At 38.5% G+C, this 20,921-nt stretch overlaps 1 protein-coding gene across 5 annotated transcripts in view; it reads right to left on the bottom strand.

The window, feature by feature from the left end:
• The window catches only part of LOC131239940 (ALBINO3-like protein 1, chloroplastic), a 96,036-nt gene that overhangs the window by 30,151 nt on the left and 44,964 nt on the right, over window positions 1–20,921 (bottom strand). For 4 of the 5 annotated variants that reach the window (XR_009168497.1, XM_058237884.1, XM_058237881.1 and 1 more), the window contains 4 exons: window positions 20,226–20,286; window positions 16,239–16,312; window positions 16,041–16,145; window positions 3,252–3,359 (listed from right to left, as the gene is read on the bottom strand). Coding sequence is in view for 4 of the 5 variants with exons in the window: in XM_058237884.1 (XP_058093867.1) it covers window positions 3,252–3,359; window positions 16,041–16,145; window positions 16,239–16,312; window positions 20,226–20,286 (348 nt within the window). In the remaining variant the exon portion in view is untranslated. The remainder of the gene's footprint in view (window positions 1–3,251; window positions 3,360–16,040; window positions 16,146–16,238; window positions 16,313–20,225; window positions 20,287–20,921) is intronic. The other variant, XM_058237885.1, reaches the window with a different exon arrangement.

The raw sequence follows: 20,921 nt of genomic DNA, 5'->3' as shown, positions 1-20,921 counted from the left end.
AGCAGTGAGCAACGTCAATCCACATTGAATTCAAGGTGGAAGAAGGAAGAAAGAAACGAAGTATGTAGGGTGATTGGAAGATTTATTTTTTTAGGAATGCTTTGTCGTTCAACCCGTGTAATAGCCCGTACTTTTCAACATTGTGTGAGGCTATTGAAAAGTTTGGACCGGGATTGAAGCCTCCATCCATGCATGAGATGAGAACATGGATGCTAAAAGAGGATGTTGCTAATACTGTAGTTTAATGAAAGCATACAAAGATTCCTGAAAAACTTATGGATGTTCGATTATGTCTGATGGTTGGACAGATAGAAAGAATAGAAGCATCATTAACTTTTTAATTAATTCTCCGATCGAAACAATGTTTTACAAGTCTATTGATGCTTCAGATTCAATAAAAGATGGAAATTTGTTGTTTAAATATCTTCATGAAATTGTGGAAGAAATTGGGGAAGAAAATGTGGTCCAAGTTATCATGGATAACCATTCAAGCTATGTGAGTGCTGGGAAGAAGTTGATGGATATGAGGAAAAGGATATATTGGACTCCGTGTGTGCACACTGCATAGATCTAATGTTGGAGGATATCGGAAAAATGAAAATGTATTCTAAAACGCTTAAAAAGGCAAGGACAGTGACCAAGTTTATTTATGAGCATGGAATTGTATTGAGCACGATGAGAAGCTTCACGAATAATAATGAGCTTCTACGGTCGGCAGTGACACACTTGGCAATAGCGTTCCTTACCTTCCGAAGTATTTACAAGAAAAAGAATGGTCTTATAGCCATGTTCGCATCGGAACAATGGTGCTCATGTTCTTGGGCTAAAAAACTTGAAGGAATAAAGGTACGGGCTATTATAATGTTTGATCAGAAGTTTTGGTCAAATGTTTCCTTATGTGTTAAGAGCACCATGCCTTTAGTAAGCGTTTTAAGAGAAGTAGATTCAAAAGAGAGCTAATTTGTGTAGTTGATTGGTGGGAACGCTTTGGAGATAAAACTCCATAGCTTACGAAGTTTGCAATACGAGTTTTAAGCCTCACATGCAGTGCTTCTGGCTGTGACAGAAATTGGAGTACTTTTGAGCAGGTAACTTTTGTCCCATTCGATATTCTAAATTGGCTAATTTTTATTTAGTAGATTAGCAAGTATTTGATAATTGATTGACATAGATCATCATATGATCAGATCCACACAAAGAAGAGAAATCGGCTAGAGCAACAAAAGCTCAACTCTCTAGTATATGTGATGTATGATATGAAACTACGAGAGAAGCATGAAGAGGAGGGTGGAAATTGATCCAATATTGGTGGACCACATTGCCTTAGATGATGAATGGATTGCTGAGAAAGAAGACCCTGTTCTCCCAACTGATACATCATGGCTCGAAAATCAAAATATGGCCTTTGATATTAGTGCCATTACAACTATTCCGGAGTCTGATGATCTAGCTAACAGCAATGCACCATCAACATCTAATATTTCTGAAGGAGTTTGCCCCCCACCTTCCTCAAACAAAAGGAAGGCAACTAATTTAAGCAAGTGTTTATAATTATAGATTAAGTTACATGAACATTTTTAACAAAGAAAGTAAAAGACCAATGAATCTCTTCTTTTTTTAATGTGTAGGTGGTCCTATGGGAAGATTTCTTACTCCTATAATAGAGGAAGGAGATATAGGAATGGTTGTTCATGGTGTGGATGATGTACATGCAAATGCAGATGTTGATACTGATGATGAAAGGCCTAGACCTGGTAACGAAGTGAATGAGGATGACGACGGTGATGATGATCTATTAGATGTAGATGACCTTTAAACACTAGTCTAGAGACTATTAATTGAGAATTTGAGATTTTGATTTCTGAGGAATGTGACATTTGTATTGTACTTGATGCTCTTAACTGTGGGAATTTTATTTTGAAGAATGTGACATTATATATATATATATATATAATATGCTTTTTTCTTACTATTTATCATATATAAAATATGCTTTTTTCTTACTATTTATCATATTTTTCTTTTCTTTTTTTAAATTAAAAAATAGAAGTATTATGTAGCTTACGCTACACGCTACGTTACGGAGGGTTGAACGCTACGCAACACGCTACCGCTATTTAAAACATTGTTATGCATTGTCTGACTGAACTGATGCAACTATATTCAGATTGAATGCATAACATTTAGTGCATGTGATGATCATTTCATCAAACAGTCCTAAATACTTTGAAATTACTCTTAGTTGACAGCTGGTTGAAGGGAAATTTCAAAAAAAAAAAATTTAATGTTTTTATCATTTTTAATTTCTAAAAATTGACAAGGACTCAACAAATCAGTAGATTAGCCCTCATACATGCTTGATTTCATGTTTGGAGTGCAACATTACAAGCAGTTTGGGAGAAATTGGGAAATTTTTGAAATTTTCCCAAATCGGACCACCTACACTCAAATTTCGAAATTAGAGTATATGTGATTATCATTTCGTCAAATACTCATAAATACTTTGAAATTAGTCTCAATTGACAGCTGGTTGAAGGAAAATTTCAAAAATAAAAAATAAAAAATGGTGAACATGAAAAACCAATGGATATCGAAATCAAAGCTACATCTCCATGATTTTTCATGCAAAACATGAAGAGCCAATGGATTTGTAACCATTTGACACTGATTTAACATAATTTCAACAAAAAAAAAAAAAAAGAGGATCGAAAATTGAAAATACTGACTGGATTGAACATGTGGGATATATCGGCACTACCTGTGTGTTTTGTATCGCACAAGTGAGATACAAGATATATCGTGGGATATATCGGCCGATATCATCGATATTCAAAACATTGCATGCAACATCATGTATTTTGAGCACTCTCCACCTTAAATATGTGATTGGACAATCTCAAAGTTCTCTAACCATGTTGTACATGTTCTCTCAAATAACAAACATTGTTAGTTATTGACAAAACAGGAAAAAGAGTAAAGCACAAAACGAATAGCCAACCTAGTGGACACATATACATAAATGCATGGGCAGAGAAGCACACGAGGCATGCATCTTCTAATGATGGAAACTGATAACCATAAACATTTTAGAGGATTTTGGGTGTTGGTGAGCATGATGAGACATTTAAATGCATAACAATAGCAATAGTAATAGCAAGAACAACAATGACAACAACAACAACAATAATAACAATAATAATAAAAGATTATATGCTAACATTGATAATGAAAAAATTGTAAGAATGTCCAACCTGTGAAGACTGCATGATTTGAATAGAAACATACTGTGAGACAACAAGCAGCACAGGTAAGACAAGATACGCAAAGGTATCTAACCATCCTAGTGGAGGATGATCATCCTGTAACAAAATCGAGCAACAAGAATGAGAATTAGTTCTATATAATGTGAAATGTATAAAAGCAACTAAAATCTATATTACAATAAAAATTAAACTTTGAACACAACACCAAGATGACTGGACTACAATATATCTATCTATGCCATCTGACATATAAGGTCCAGCAAATGATGAATTGACCCAAACCCTCAAGCAATGTTTTAAGTATCAACGATATCAGCCAACATATCCCACGACATATCTTGTATCCCACTTGTGTGATACGAAACGCGCTAGTTGGATATAACCCAAATGTTCGATCCGGTGAGCATTTTCGATTTTCGATCCTTTTTTCTTCTTCTGTAAATCTTGTTAAATTAGTGTGAAATTGTTACAAATCCATGATTTTTCATGTTTTGCATGAAAAATCATGGCTTAGGAGCTTTGATTTCAAGATTTAGAGGAGATCAGCAAAGTCGCGGAAAATTGATTTTTTTTTATAAAAAAAAAAACAAAAATTCCCAATTTCTCGCAAATTGGTTGCAATCTTTGTGTCCAAACATAAAATCAAACATGTATGTAACCTAATCTAGTGATTTTTCTTTTGCTTTTGCTTTTGAATGTATTGCTTGTGTTACCATTACATTTATAAATTATATGAATAGACTTTGAATATACTTGCATCAATTCAGTTAGACAACACATAGATTAAGACCCCATACAAAGAAAACCTATTATGTGCACTTGTTTTTTTGTAATATTTTGATTTATAAGTGTGCATTGATGTCTTTTTTAACAATCATTGAAATTTCATTAAAAAAGTCAACCAATTTCCTAATGTTCCCCCATGTTTCCAACAACAACGATACATTATGCGATACAACCGATATATCCCATGCGATAACCGATGTGTATCCATATCCTAAGGGTGCGATACGTAATGTGATACCGAAATTTCGAACACTGCTCTCAAGCACTTTACGAGAATAATTAGGTTGTCATAGTGTAAATGAATATTACATATATATTACGTATCATAAGAAAGCAAACCTTAGAGATTTAGTTTGAATTCATTATTCTTAAGTGTTTTTTTAGGGATGATGGGAATTTTATTAAAGGCCTGCATACAAAGAAGGCGGGAAAAGAATACATAGGCTAAGCAAGGTGTTCCGTATCCATTATGATACGCCCATAAAGGCTGATAAGTATAGGTAACGACCATGGCCGTTACGCGATACGAGGGTGAAACAGGGCAGTTGGTTTTTTGGGACCGTATTAGTCATTACGGTGGCCAAAAAGGTCGTTACGGGAAAAAACGACCATTACCCCTGTAACGGTCAAAACACAAGTTTTTTTTTTTCTATTTTAATCCATTTTCTCCTCATTTTTTCACATTTCTCATTCCAAAATCTTTCCTAAATCATTTTACAACAAATTTCGACTACTCTTACTATAGTTTTTAGATTGGCACAACACAAAATATGGGAAGAAGACATCAGGGACATCGGTTGATGTTGTAAACACCATAAGGGATAACAAATATTGGAAGAAGGTCCAGAGGATCCTAAAGGTAATGGAGCCACTAATGAGGGTACTCTGTCTTGTTGAAACCGACGAAGCACCTATCATGGGCTTCCTCTACGATGTCATGGATAAGGCGAAGTTGGCAATTCAACATGATTGTACAAGCTAGGAGTCTTATTGGAAGATGATCGAGAAGAGATGAACAAAACTCCATCACGATCTTCATGCAGCAAGTTAGTAACTAGATTCTAGGTACAGATATGCCCAATCATTTGTTGCGGATAATGAAGTTCGTGTCGGGCTAAAGAATGTGATAAATAAATTAGAGTCTGACTTAGATACACAAATAAAAGCGTTAAATGAATTAGATATATTTGGAAATCGTCAGGGTAGCTTTGGAGATGCTCTTGCACAACATGCAGTATCTAGGTTGCAAGCGGCCGAATGGTGGATGAATTTTGGAGAGAGTACAAAAGCTCTCCAAAAAATTACGGTAAAAGTTTTGAACCAGACAACTTTTAGCTGCGAAAGGAACTGGAGTTGTTTTGCACATTCATTCAAAGATTAGGAATAGATTGCAGACTAGGACGTTGGATAAACTTGTCTTTAAGCACTACAACATGAGGCTAAGAATGTGGCGACATCATAAGAGCATTACAGGAGTCGGTGACACGAATTACTGTCCAATAAACTTGGACAATATTTATGAAAAGGACGACCCACTTCTACCTTAGTTGGAAGCAAGGGAAAAACATATTGAAGAGGATAGTGAAGAATTGGAAGTTAATGACCCAATAATATGTATGGCGCGGTAAGAGAGTCGTGTAGCTATGTTGGACCAAGAAAGAGGGGCAAAGTTCATGCAAGATCTGGCTCAACGGAGGAGTACAAGCAGTAGTAGTAGCGAGACCGAGCTGGATGATCATGATGGGGGTGATGATGACGCACCTGATGTGGTCCCTCTTCTAGTGTTGCTCAGTACACCATAAAGCGGTCTACAGATTGCAATGCCAATGAACATCAACAGGTTACACGAGATTAGACTTATGAGTGCACTAAGTCACGATACAACCAGCAGGAGGAGGCTAGGTCTAGTTGTACAACGGGAGGTCCGGAACATCAGCAGGCCTATTGATGTAGGACACATGATTTAATGCTAGCATGCAACGTGGAAATTATGAAAGAGTCCATAAAGTAATTCGATTGACAAAAGATGTTAACCCACCAAGTAACTAAGAGTAAACAATAAGAAATAAAAGTTGATTTAACTTGAATCACACGCCTGCATGCTAAGAAATCACATAAATCAATTAAAACTAGGCCCAATAGAAGGATAAAACTTCCAATTTAGCGTAGGCACGTTCTACACTTGAGGGACAGATTTGTAGATTTTATTATTAGGGTTAGGAAGGGGAAAAGCTGAAATTTAAAAAAATTAAGGTTCATGGAAATTGGGGATTTTGGAATTAGAGTTTTTAGAAATTGGAAAAATAGGAAATTGGGGATCTAGGGTTTAGGGTGGGGTTATGGATGGGGAATCAAGGGGTTTTAATGGGGGAAGCAAGGGGAAATCAAAGAATTAAGCAGTTGTCCATACAATCAACCTAGAGGCTCACACGTGTGGGTCGTTGGCCAGGGTTTTTGGGTCCTCAGTGGTTGATTTTGGTTGGGGTTGAAGTTGAATGATGAAAAGTTGAAGAAAAAGATGATTTAGATTGTCTTGGATAGGAAGGAAAGAAGAGAGACGAAGTTTTTTTTTTTTTGAAAAGTAACTCTTTTAGATAGAAAGGAAGAGAGAAGGAAGATGATAGATGGAAGCCTCACACCTCCGTTGAATGGGGAATGGAATCACGCCACACCTAAGCTCCAAATCACATAGAGTATTCTTCAAATCACATGAAGAAGAGAAAACACAAAGCTTTTCTTTTCAAAATGATGGCATTAGTGTTTCACACACCCATCTTTCTCTTTTATAGTCTAAGAAAAAACCTTTTACAAAAAGACGCTCTTAGATAAGATTCTCAACATAAAGATGCTAACAAATTAAAAGTTGTTCCTAACTCCCTAATGTCAACACAAGTATAAGATATACCAAAAATAACAAAGCATGTAAATAATCTAAACAACTAAACTATTTCGTGGCCCATTGGGGTCCATGATCAAGATGTCTAATGATGATGATCCAATGGTCCGATCACTGTGTCCACCCAATCCAACATCCCGATGTGTCCATCAAGCTCCTATATACAGCTCACATGCATCTTCCCAGTTTGGGGTCTTCAAAGATGCATGAACATACACGTAGGTTCTTCAACATGGCTAAGAATGTGAATTGGGCCAAGTGGGCCTCATGTAATGGTTGTCTAGCCATAAGGAGACTACCTCAACCCTCCTCTGATAAGGTGCTTGGATGTCCTCATCAATTTCCCTCGACTGAGGAGATCTCGCCTCTGGTGAAATAAAGCTACAGTGATGCTCGAGGAGATCCGGGTCTCGTCGCTGAAGCTCTGCATCTGTGATCCACGTACCGTCTAACTTTGGTCTACAATTCCACTTGACAAGGTTCTCTTGGTAGCCTCCACGTCGTGTGGAAACCGCTTCTACATCTAAGATATCCTCTCCTTTCTTCTCATAGGTATGGATGATACAGGTGGTAAAGGTTGAGAAGAGGGGTCAGGTAATAGCCATGAGTTATAGGACAGATCAAGGGCATCATCGTCAAAGTTCATTTGAGGGTTAGGGGAAGGTCCATGAAACAGTACAAGATCTTCCACATTAAATGTGGAACTGATACACATGTTAGGTGGAAAATCTATCAAGTAAGCATTCGAACCCAGTCTTTTCAAGATTTTATATGGTCCAGTTGTAATGACCCGGAAAATTTCGTGCAAAGACCCGAGTACTACCTCAGATTTTTGAGAAGTTGATTGTGGGATAATTAGCGCTAAACTCGATTGCTTGTGAAATTAGCATCAATCACTTTAAATTTGATCTGCAGGACTCAAAACCTGTAGAATCGTTAGCGCTATGTTACTCTGAAATCTGGGATTCAACGCTAAATCCAGTTGCTCTCGGGAGTACTTGGAATCTTTGGATCGGACCTGGACCGTGCGTCGAAAGTCCGATAGCGATGATCTTAGACAGTTATGGTCACCTTGTTGGGCTTGACCATCACCTCAAAAATCAAGTCCAGATGATGTCCTGGGTCGAGTTATTTGAGTCCGGAGTGAAGAGTGTGAGAACGGTGAGAAATTAAATATAAATTATGAAATCTGAGTCGTGTCGCTTGCGCGACGATTTTAAGCAATCTGACCGTTGGATTCTGACCCAATTTCACCCTCGGATCAGGGAAGATGGCCCAGGCATGTTATAGTGCTTGTGGACCTGATCGAGTTTCGGTGACCGTTGAATTGAGATTGGTCCGCCAGGCTGATCTGTAAATCCGATCGGTACAAAAACTCAGTCTGACCTAGATCCATGGTCAGTGAGCTTAAGTCCGACCGCACGTGGAAAAAGGACCACCGGAAGTGCTCCGTTGGATCGAGAGTGACCTGATTTGGTTATAACCTAAGTATACCTTGGCCCTGGGGCTATTTTCATCAATGTTAGGCCTATATAAAGACCTTAAAACCCTCACTCTCTATTCCATACGAATTTCTTAAACCCTAGCTAAGAGAGAGAGGAAAAGAGAGAGAAAGTAAGAGAGAAGTTGGTGAATCATTTGAGATTCTTTCTTGTTACTCTGCATCCTTAAACCGCCACATCTGAATCGTTATTCCGGCGATTCTAAGTTCATTCTTGGGTAAGTTAATCAAACCCTGTCTGTTTTAGAGCTTAGAATAGTCTAAGTGTTGATGTAGCTCATTTCTATTCATGCCTTAGGTTATCTAGTCGCCGTTGACGAAGACTTATAGTCTGAATCAGATCGGTGCGCTTTTTCTGGTTTAAGGTGCGGACTATATTCGTACAGGTTATGGTTTTTAAGGCTTTCAATGTCAGATAATGGTTTATTATTGTTGTGGGTGTAATTTCACATGCCAAATGCGATGTTTATATTGCGTTCCTGATATATATGAGTTATGTTGAGATTTGTGTATTCTATGTATATGTAGAAAGTATCGTATACGTACGAAATACGAACTTGTGTTTACCATGATTAACTGTCATGTATTTGTGCTAGTTGTATGTGTGTCAACTCCTTGGCAAAAGGAATTGTCCAAATGTGTGTTATCACCAACAAACGGCATGTGTGTTGGAATTGTAGTCTAAGTGTTTGTAGAAATGTCTGAATGATCTAATGTGTAACATATTATCCTATTTACGGGCGTTGAGGAGATTCTCAACTCTCCTATTGGTGTGCATGATTTCCTACATGCAATTTACATTCTTTGTTGTTTAACTTCAAGTACTACTTATGTGTAAATCCATGTTACGTTGATATTCTTCAAATGCTCACATACTGTATGATTTGAATTGTTGTTCCATTACTGTTCTAAATTGTTAATATGAATATCTGTTATAATTGAATATGTTTGGGACTATGGAATAGTCCAGGAAATCGATAACAGACCTTGAGTTCGTGGCCGAGGTTGATTTCGCCACGTAAGACGTGTTTGACGAACCCGAGTCGTATTAGGGTTGTCGGCAGTAGTTTGGCCACACGGAGTGTTTGCGCACTCTATGTCGTGCAACTCAACGTGCGCTCATGCTAGTCGAGTTCGTCAAGTAACCCGATTGTCCCGATGTATGTTCACCATGTATGGACGCTATTGTTTGAATCTAGGGTACCAAACTTACCGATGCAATCCCGTTAACCGTTGTACCTTGATCCACTAAGACTCATGAGCCGGACATGGTGGTATGGGACACCGTAGTCGAGCTGTCGGCCTACGCTGGGGTGACGAGCCTCCCCGTAGTGACCAGTGAGCACACCAGACTCGTGAGCCGATTATGGTGGTATGGGACACTATATTCGTGCTGTCGGCCTACATTGATTGGTGACGAGCCCTTTGTAGTGACCTCGAGCATACCTTGATACTGCATTGAGGCGACGAGCCTTAGAGTAGTGACTAAGGTACGATAGGCGTGCATTGATTGGTGACGAGCCCTTTGCAGCGACCTAGAACCATATGATCGTATGAGATTGCCTAAGACTGACGACCCTAGAATGGATCACTGTTTGAGAATTGATATGAGGAAGGTACTTTAGCTTCCCAATCCTGCTGTATGAAAAGGACTAATAACAACTTAGTAATCATGTTCATGCATTGCATTGCATGTGCGTAGGAGTTGTTGGCACTGCGGGAGTTTGTCATGCGTAACGTAAGATGAAGACGCTGAGGGAGTGCAAGCGAGGGCATGCATCATTTATACATACATCCTTGCATTAACAAGAGTACTTTAGACGTGTTTAATTGTATTGCCTTATCATTACTGCTTGATTGATTTGATATCATGTTAACTTTAACTGTATAGTTCCACTAAGTTGATCACTCACTCCCACATTCTAGGACGGTGTTTCCACACCAACCAGACTCTGTCTTAGATGCAGATGATGACGCGACCCCTGAGGCAGAGCAGGAGTATGATGATGATGAGGACGCGTTTTCTATTATGCAGTTCTCAAGCGGGTTCATGTGAGTCGTGTCCTGATCGACGGGGATTCTGAGTTTTCTTTTGGAATAGATGAATTTCATATTGATACTTGTATTTTGAAGATAAACACTTGTAATCATGACCTGGCAGAGCATACATATTTCAAGGACTTACACATGTACACATATATTTCTTTAAGTCTTCCGCTTGCGTTTTTCACTTATCCCTAGATTATGTTTGCAGTTTGGCTTAATCTATTCCATGTTTTATGCACTCATACAGACAACATACATCCATCATTAATTATGTTGCATAAGTGATGTTTTGGAACTCGGGAGCTAAGTTATGCTCGACCCCCGAATTTCAGGGCGTTACACCAGTGCTACGGGCTTGTAATTTTTTTATGGTTCCCTGTGGAAACCTTTTTAGACATTCTAATCATGACTTCATCACCCACAACAAACTCTTTAAACCTATGGTGTGAATCAACAATCATTTTGTATGTTTCATTACTTATATTAATTTTTTTTCTAATCTCCACATGCAAGTTATGCACATGTCGTATGGATGCATGTGCAGACTCCGAAGGCCTATGGAACATTGACATGGGTATGCAATCTATAGGGGTCCTAGGCTCATCTACTTGTCTTTCCAGATCCACTTCCTCCCCAGGACTCATTTGATCGCGATTAAGGTTTGGTAGAGTCAACGCATGAATGTCCCGCACAGGTGTAAGCTCAACCAATATGTCCTCTAGAATAACAACACTAGACCCCTCCAATATCGAACTCACCTCAGATGATAACTCTACACTACCCTTGAGTGTAACCTCAGGTGGCATCTCCATAATAACCTTAGGTGTGACCTCACTTGCCATGTGGGCATACATCGTCAAATCAATTTTAGTCTCTTTGTTAGACTATTTAGCATTAACTATAGGAAGAGACTCAAGCTGGAGTTTCGTCACATCTTCAAGACCACATTTCTCGACGCCCTCCTTTTTCGGGGTGTTTTTGGGCCGGAGAGGCTTCAAGACAATCTTTTTGCCTTCATACAGAAAAGAACACGTATTCGAGTGATCAAATAGTGTTGCGTCCCTGTCATACAACCAAGGCATGCCCATATAAAAACCAAACTGGATGGGAATGGAACAACGTTGAGAAATTGGAATCAAAGACGCATCAACCTATGAGACTCGATAGGGCTAAGGGTGAGGAACGACTAGCATACTTAAGCGGCCCATGGTGTTAGCAGAGACCACATTGATGCAACTACCACTATCAATGATCACCTTACAGTTTTTGCCACCACACTTGGCATAAGTGTGGAAAATTGAATTCATGCGCCAATAATCACTTTTTACAATCTAGCTTAAGGCGCAGCTAACAATTGCAAGTGACAGTGTCTCAACTTCTTCAATTTGATCCCCGACTTGTGATTGGACATCTTCCCCAGTGTCGAGGTTCACCTGAAGGGAGGCTTCAAGCTAATTGACACGCGCATTGGTCACGGTCAATTGAGTTGTGGTGGTCCTATTGTGCACTTCAATAGCCGTTAGACAGTTGTTGATGGCGTTAAGGGCCTCAGGAATTTGTTCTAGATTAATGGTGGGATGCAGGCCAAAACCACATCCTGAATGAGTGAGAGCATACACAAGACAACTCTTTGGGGAAAACCTAGATCCTAGGGTAATGCTATGACAAAGACAAAACCAACCTAGAGATCAAATTGGACACTAGAGACACTAATCTGAAAATTCAGTAGAATGGCAATCTGAGAGTACCAAGCTGAAAAGTCAGCAAGAGTGTAATCTGAAATTTGCGAACTGAAAATTCAACAAGGTGACAACTTGAGATTACGACTCTGAAAATTCAGCAATGGTATAAGTGGAAAACGCTAGCTGAAAATTCAGCAATGGGACACTCCAAACTAGAAACAAAAATCTGCAATATGATCCAAGATTCTATATGCGATGTATGCTCTAATAACCATAGATTTAAGTTCTACCCTATATGTGACTCTAACCTAAGTGCAACACAAAAATCATATGCTAAACCTATGGCTCTGATACCAAATTTGATGCAGGACACATGATTTAATGCTAGCATGCAATGTGGAGATTATGAAAGAGTCCATAATGTAATTCAATTAACAAAAGATATGAACCCACCAAGAAATTAGGAGTAAATAATGGGAAATAAAATCTGATTTAACTTAAATCATATGCCTGCATGTTAAGAAATCACATAAATCAATTAAAACTAGGCCCGATGGAAGAATAGAACTTCCAATTTAGCATAGGTACGTTCCACACTTAAAGGACATATTTGTAGGTTTTATGATTAGGGTTAGGAAAATCTGAAATTTAGAAAATTAGGGTTCATGGAAATTGGGAATTTTGGAATTAGAGTTTTTAAAAAGTGAAAAAAAATAGGAAATTGAGGATTTAGGGTTTAGGGTGGGGTTATGGATGGGAAATCAAGGGGTTTTGACAGGGAAAGTAAAGGGAAATCAAAGGATTGAGTGGTTGTTCATACGGTCAGCCTAGGGACTCATACGTGTGGGTCGTTGACTAAGGTTTTTGGGTCCTCAATGGTTGATTTCGGTTGGGGTTAAAGTTGGATGATGAAAGTTGAAGAAAAAAATGATTTGGATGGTCTTGGATAGGAATGGAAGAAGATAAATGAAGTTTTTTTTTTTTTTTTTTTTTGGAAAATACCTCTTTTGGATAGAATGAAGAGAGAATAAAGATAGATGGAAGCCCCACACCTCCATTGAATGGGGAATAAAATCACACCACACCCAAGCTCCAAATCACATGGAGTATTCTTCAAATCACATGAAGAAGAGAAAACACAAAGCTTTTCTTTTCAAACATAATGGCATTAGGGTTTCATACACCCATCTTTCTCTTTTATAGCCTTAGAAAAGACCTTTTACGAAAAGACGCTATCAAATAAGATTCTCAACATAAAGATGCTTAATAAATTAAAAGTTGTTCCTAACTCCCTAATGTCAACACAAATATAAGCTATACCAAAAATAACAAAGCATGTAAATAATCTAAACAACTAAACTATTTTGTGACCCATATGGGTCTACGATCGAGATGCTCGATGATGATGATCCAACAGTTCGATCATCGTGTTCACCCAATCCAACGGTTTGATGTGTCCATCAAGCTCTTATATACAGCCCACGTGCATCTTCCCAGTGTGAGGTATTCAAAGATGCATGAACATGCACGTGGGGTCTTCAACGTGGCTAGGAATGTGAATTGGGCCAAGTGGGCCCCATGTAATGGTCATCTAGCCATAAGGAGACTGGCTCAGCCCTCCTCTAATATGGTGCTCGGATGTCCTCATCACCCATGGTCCCTCCATTATGGATATTCCTATGGCCAATGGGATTATAGTTATATGGAGCCTGTTCCGTCACATTCATGTTGGACTAGTCCTCCTAATTCATGTCCAAATGATTATAGATATCCAGATCCAAATTCAAGTTACTCATCATAGACCATTCTCAATCTCAACAGCCTGAGTACGAGCACCAATACGAAAATTCGATGGGCACTGGTCGATATCCTTACCCGGGGTCGGAGTCGTTGCCTAGTCAGGATCAGTCATCATCTGGTTTCATTAACCTTGTCTTTTCCTCTGGCACTGGATATTATGGATATGCATCACCTATTCCACAGCCCCAGCCTAATGATGGTGATGACGTGGAGGTCAAGCAACCACAATAAAGCATATTTTCATTTTTGTGGTGACTCGGGAATTTTATTAAGGTAAGTAATATTTTTATAAACATTACTTACATTTAAGGTAAGTATTGCCATACCCATTACCCACACATTCACCAAACAAGCACACACTTGACATTGCCGAACTTGTACTTAAAATAACTCCCCTGGCAACCAATCAAGCAATCCTTAACCAAGTTGCAGGGAAGTATATTAGACACTACTATTTATTTATTTTTTTAATATCTTGACTTGAGGATGACAGGACAAAAATCACAGGATAGGAGAAATCTCTGACATGTTGAAGACTTTAAATAGAATAAACATTGTAATTTATGCAAGTCCTCAAGTATGTAATATAGAATAAATTATGAAAAATAATAGCAAACACCTACACGTGAGATATTTTGATATTACATTCATTCTAATATATCTATCATTGATATTAGATAGTTAGAAAATTAAATCGATGACTTTTATAGTCAATTACAAGTTGTCAGGTTCATAAATTCATCAGACAGCCCGATACATCTTTCTCACCAAATAGTGGACCGTTACACCACCATAAACATGTTCAAAATTATAAATGAATGCATATTTAGAATATTTATAATTTTCCGGATTTAATGGATATTTTTTTATATTTTTTTACTTTTTTTTACCATTATAGGGGCCGTATCAGTCGATACGGCCCGTAACCATATCGATAATGATGGGGACCGTTATGCCCACCGTTACCACAATGGTACACCTTGAATGCCAAGCAAACCTTGTTGGCTTGGAATTCCACCAAGTGTGATTTGGCAATACATCCAAAATACATCTAGATAATAGATTTGTTGTGATTTTACTATGTAGACAAGAGATCCCTCAAACCGATTGTTTCGTTATCTTCACCTTTAGTTTGAGAGGATGGGAAGATCGGCGAGATTTTTTAAATAGAATTAGAGCTGGGTGGGTGAGGTGGAGATGTGCCTTTGGTGTTTGTGTGATGATTGCAACCCAATGAAACTCTAGGGAATATTTTATAAGACAACTAATCAACCGGCTATGTGAAGTCAAGCAAAGTGTTGAATAATTAGAGGCAGCATGAGCAAGGATTGAGCAGTGCAAAGTTGTGGATTTTGAGATGAATGCGTGAGAAAACTAGGATAAAATTAAATGATCACTACAACCCTACGGAACTCCAGGGAAAATTTTACAAGACAATCAACCGGCTATGTGATGTCAAGCAAGGTGTTGAATAATTAGAGAAGGCAAGAACACGGATTGAGCGGTGCAAAGTTGTGGATTTTGAGATGAATGCGTGAGGAAACTAGGATAAATTAAAAATTAGGTAATCCAAAGCAACCTAGTAGTAGTACTAGACTCCCAATAAGAGATAAAAGATACATAACAAATTAAGATGGTTCGGTCATATGCAACAAAAACTTTAGAGGGCTCAGGTAAAGAGGGGAACATTGGTTAGGAATGATGGGACTTAAAAGAGGACAAGAGGCAAAAGACCCAAGAGGACTTGGATTGAGGTGGTGAAGAACATGAAGACTAGTTCACTTATTAGGGATAGGGCTTGAACTAGGGTTGGTTGGTGAAATAGGTCATATAAGGCCAATCCCAAATAGCTAGGACCAGGCTATGGTGACAAAAATTTCTAGTGAGCCATGATGCATTAAAGTTCAGATGAAATATGAAGATCGTGATACATTCAAATTGAGCTCAAGTAGCATTAATAATTTCGAATGAAGAATTCAATGCCCATATAAGCATCCCAACATTACAGAGAAATGTTTTTTGATGATGGAGTTCAATTTCAATGTCAAAGGTACTTAGTCACTTACTACAAAAGGAAGAAGCCAAGAGATCCCACTACCACTTTGTCGAGCGGCAATAGTGGTAGGACCAGATAGAGACGGTATCCAGAAGAAGCCTTCCATAAGGAGTCCCTAGAAATTAGTATCGAATACACTATTAACCATGGGACTGGATTGAGATATGAAATGGAGGCATAAATTTAACCAGCATAAATGAAATGCTACCTCATCTGCCACATTTGAAAGAGCCCTATAGAGTCCAATCCAAATTGGTATTGTTGCAAGAGTAGGAAGGCATCCTGAGACAAACATAAAAGTTCACAAATTATAAAATGATGGTTCACAAGGACGTCCTCGTGAAGAGCGAAGTTGCCTCTGAACTAGGGAAGAAGGGAAAAAATTATCTCAGAAAGCCTCTGTAGGAATAACAATTTACATATGTAGGAATAACTATTTATGATGCAGCAAATGAAATGCATGAAATCACTATTTATTGCAAACAACTGTCTCACATGGACATCTCACTGCTAGTTTCAATCATCATTACATTCACATCTTGGAGAAATAATCCTGTTTCTAACACAAAAGACAATGGAAGCCATGATGACTGATGATTAATACTACATGTCCTTCAGGAACCAATATAAAGAGAAGCAAGCTTGAAAAGGACAACAAGAAAACTCATCCTTCAAACAAATCCTAATGGGAGCCACCTTTCTTACATGGAGAAAGATGTATAAGATCACAAGTCAAGTCCATTGTGGAAGATCCTTCAAACCCTTCAGCAAACCCAGTCAGGAAAGACTTAGTCACTGTAGTAACACCTGAGATCACCCACTGAGGCTCACATGGAGAAAGGTAGAATCTCTTTGAGATATCCGACGTGAGACCAAATGAAAGATAGTGTCCTTTATGTTGGCTGTGTTCCCCACTAAAAATGAGCTTATTTACCTCATAAGAAAAGTAAAATCTTGTCCCATCAAAGAGCAAATGATGAGAAGCAAGAAACTTGTGCAGGCCCAAGAAATAACAAGGACAATCACAATAATTATTATACTCAATAAAAATACACTACATTGTCTTGCGAGAAACTTCTTTTGATGCAATTTGCACAGAAGGACATAAAACAAACACCCAAATGAATGCTGAGATGAGTGCTCCAGAGGTCATACCCAGCCACACCAAATGCCAAGAGAATACAGTGGCACGAAGAGGATATTTTGGTATCACAGTGCAGAATCGAAACAGAGCCAATGGTGCAGCAATAATGTCAGCATTACCATCTGGGTGCAACCTACTGTCACAAGTAGGAGGGATTTCGGTCAACTATCTTGAGGTTTCAGTTGACTAAACACACAAGAGTTTTGATGGTTCTCGCTTGGTTTTAAGAGTAGATTAGAGGCATTTGTATCCCCGTATTGCTTTATCATGTCACCAATTTTGGGGAGATATTGGGTTATTTTGATAATTTTACCTTAAAAAAGCCTTTACAGCGTAAAATAGAACTTTGGATTGAGTCATAAGTGACTAATAAAGGGCTGAGATTTGAACGAATAAACATCTGCAGTTTTAGGCTGTTAGGTACCTTTTTTTTTTTTTGGCATATTCAGATTGATCATTGCTGATATTTTCTGGGGTTACTGGGCTTATTTTGTCCATGAAGAACCCCAAATTGCATCTGTTGCTAGTGTGATTTACTGTTTGTTTTCCTCAATATTGATCTATATCTTTTCTATTTTTGTTTTCATATGCTAGGCCTAGCTTACATTGATTTCTATCAGTGGGGGCTACTTCTAGCAATTGAGTTCTATGCGAAGAGAAAGTGTGATCCTCACGAAGAAACCAACTGGAACAAGTTAACACCGGGCTTTATCTATGTTAAGATCAATTTGTACAAAATGCAATGACGATCATAATGATACATCCATGGGGGTAGTGAAACATTGAATATGCGAAACTGATGGGGACATCTCGCACACACGCACACCTCCCTTATGCACGTACACAAGAAGGAGGGCCCCACCTTCAATCTGGATTGATAATGACATCCATGGAAGGCCTCCTAGTTAGAGGACTGTGTTTCGGTTCCTTGGGGTGGACCCGATCATCATGTGGATCCCATCATTGGATCTCATGATCGTGGCTCACTACCCTAGGTGACCTAGGACTTTGACTTTTGCTTATTACCGTTATTAGGAACATCATGAACGGTTTAAATTGCATTGATTAGTTGCTATTTTTTATTACTTCGTCTTTAAGTAATAGTATGCGCACATGGCGCGGCTTTTGGGGTATAGGTTTTTCTTATAAATAGGCAACCCCTTGTAGGGTTTTTTTTTTTTTTTAATGATTAATAAAATTTTGTGTTTTCCTACTTCTCTAATTCTCTGAGTTGTGGAAACCTATTTGGGTGCGAAACCCTCTCTTCTTCGAAGAGCTAACTACTGTGATGCGAAGCCACACCCATCTCAAATCGCCCCCATCTCCTACCCTCCATATTCCCCATCTCCTACAGTCATCCCCTCATCAAATCCACCCACATTTGCAACTAATCTTTCCCCTATAGCAGATTTCCAGAATCTGGCCCTACAAAAGGGCTGAAACTTCGGCGAAGCACCATGTTTAAACCGATCATCCGTTTGGCCTGAAATTTGGAGGGAATGTGGCCCATCCGTGGCCGACCAGGCCCTAGCTGGCCGATTCGAGATTCGTGGGCCCCACACACATGCAGGCTGTCATCCACGCACGTACGTCAGGTCAGTTTGTTGTCCACATGTGCGGGCTGATCACAGGTTCCCTCTCGTCTCTATTCCACTCATCTTTCGCCTTGTTTCTATAACCCTAACCCTAGATCATCTCAAATCCCCAAGTTCTATTCCACTTTTGAAACTCTAGGTTTTCCCAAATTGAAATGTGAGAATCCCTTGGATTGGGAAATAATCCTTTGCATGTGTGGATGAATCTACTATCCTTTGAGCATTGTTTGGTCTATAACTTTAATTGATCCAGCCCTAGCATGTGTAGGCTTGAACCCGCATAGATTCCGCTTGTTGAGTGTTTGACTTTATGCAGGATGTGGAATTTTATGTGATTGTTTCTAAACTAGTATGATCTAAAGCCTGGAATCTTGCATAGCATGTTTAAATTTTCATGTCCTGCATCAAAAACTTGAAGAGGCATCAAGAGTTCACTTCTCATTTGTGTTTCAGTTGCAAATGACGGGAGCAACCAATGCCCCTAAATATTTTGGGCCCCTACTCAAAAGAGCATGCAAGTTGCAAAGAATTACCAGATGGGCTGCCACCTTCGTGGAAATTTCAAGGACATTGATTTAGGCTAATTTTGAGAATCGTGAACTCACCTAGCTACCACATGAGCTTAAAATAGCAGGCATACTTGAGAGCATGATCCAATAGAGACCAAAGTACCCCATTATATAAGCCAAGGTGACATCGTTGCTTTACAATATAGGAAACATGTAAGAAGTTCAATAGTCTTCAATTTCTCTCCTATATGATTGAGTGCTTCGTGCACCCTGCAGATGAGCGATACCAAATATCCTGTTCAAAAACCTTCCTGAAGAATCACCACTCTTTTATCAGTTCCCATTTATCTCTCATTTTCCCTTATATAAAATTGCCAACAGCCTGCAAGCTTATCCCAACAAATTAACAAAACAAGTCTTCTTGGAACTCTCTTTCCCATGGACCTTGCAACTTTTTGTTCCGATGTGTTCAACAGGTACATCAGGTGTATTTTCACCTTTAGTGTGTGTGGTGAATACCCATAGGGCCTGTGTGGCATTGATATTTTAAGCCACCGAAAATGCTATCAAGGATATTACATTTGTTTAGTTGCTTCTTAAACCAATAGTATGCAAAACTTTGATACTTCTGTTCATGGAAAAAGCATATTCCATATTCGTCAGATATGTACAAGTTCCTCAGTGTTATAAACCGATGAGTCAAAAAACTTGAAAACCATATATAGCAGGACATACTAACTATCAAGAATTATTTCTGCACGATGTATTTTCTGGATGAAAAATGACCTTGAGCACTTTTTCAGACATAGTTGATGTAGAAGAATAATCTTAATGTAGGTTTTGTAGATGAAATAGAAGTTTCGTATAATCACATTGGTGCAAAAGGAAATATAGTTTTTGAATGGTCATGCAGTTCAAACTTTAAGATTAAATCATATGAGAATCACCTGCCAATGGGTTTACACCAGCTAGTTTATATAGGCGAGCAGTTTCGAGTTGTATTTTTTCCTGTGAAAAGATATAAATATCATGATCAGTTATTCAGTGAGGAATGCCCCTCTCATGACTTCTTGAGTTTTGAGTGGTTTCCGATCATAAAACTGGAAGGATGGCTTCATTCATGTCAAAAGACTTGGTAAAAGCAAGTTCACACTGTCATTTATTTTCTTTTTCTTTTCTTTTTTTCTGAAGGGTAATGTGATTTAGTTCCATCCTTTCTATATTTCATTATAACAGTAATTTGTTCAAATAAAAATTCATGATATTACAGTTACTACAAGAATATGCAATATTACAATGCACTTACCACATTGAATTCCCAATAACTCAATGATTTAGACCTCATGCCTTCTAAAATAGAAGCCAGCTGAATAATTCAATACATTCGCACAAAGGAAAACTTGGAGAAGCTCAAATTCAAATATCAAAAGGGGCCCAATCATTAGTAAGCAGGTAATGGAATATACAGCATATAAATTGCATTAATGACATAGCAAAATCTCGACGCATGTAGCAATGACGTCACACATCCATCTCCTTCAAAATCGTCAATTGCGCTGACAGAGAAAAAATTGCAAGGCTTCTTCACACGTATGGAAAATGGGTTTCATGTGGTTCTAAGCACACATGCTGGAGATTCTCAC

The sequence above is a fragment of the Magnolia sinica genome, chromosome 3 (assembly GCF_029962835.1).
Source record: "Magnolia sinica isolate HGM2019 chromosome 3, MsV1, whole genome shotgun sequence".
Lineage (NCBI taxonomy): Eukaryota > Viridiplantae > Streptophyta > Magnoliopsida > Magnoliales > Magnoliaceae > Magnolia > Magnolia sinica.
Note: the sequence above shows the minus strand (reverse complement) of the source record. Positions and strands in the feature narration are given on the sequence as shown.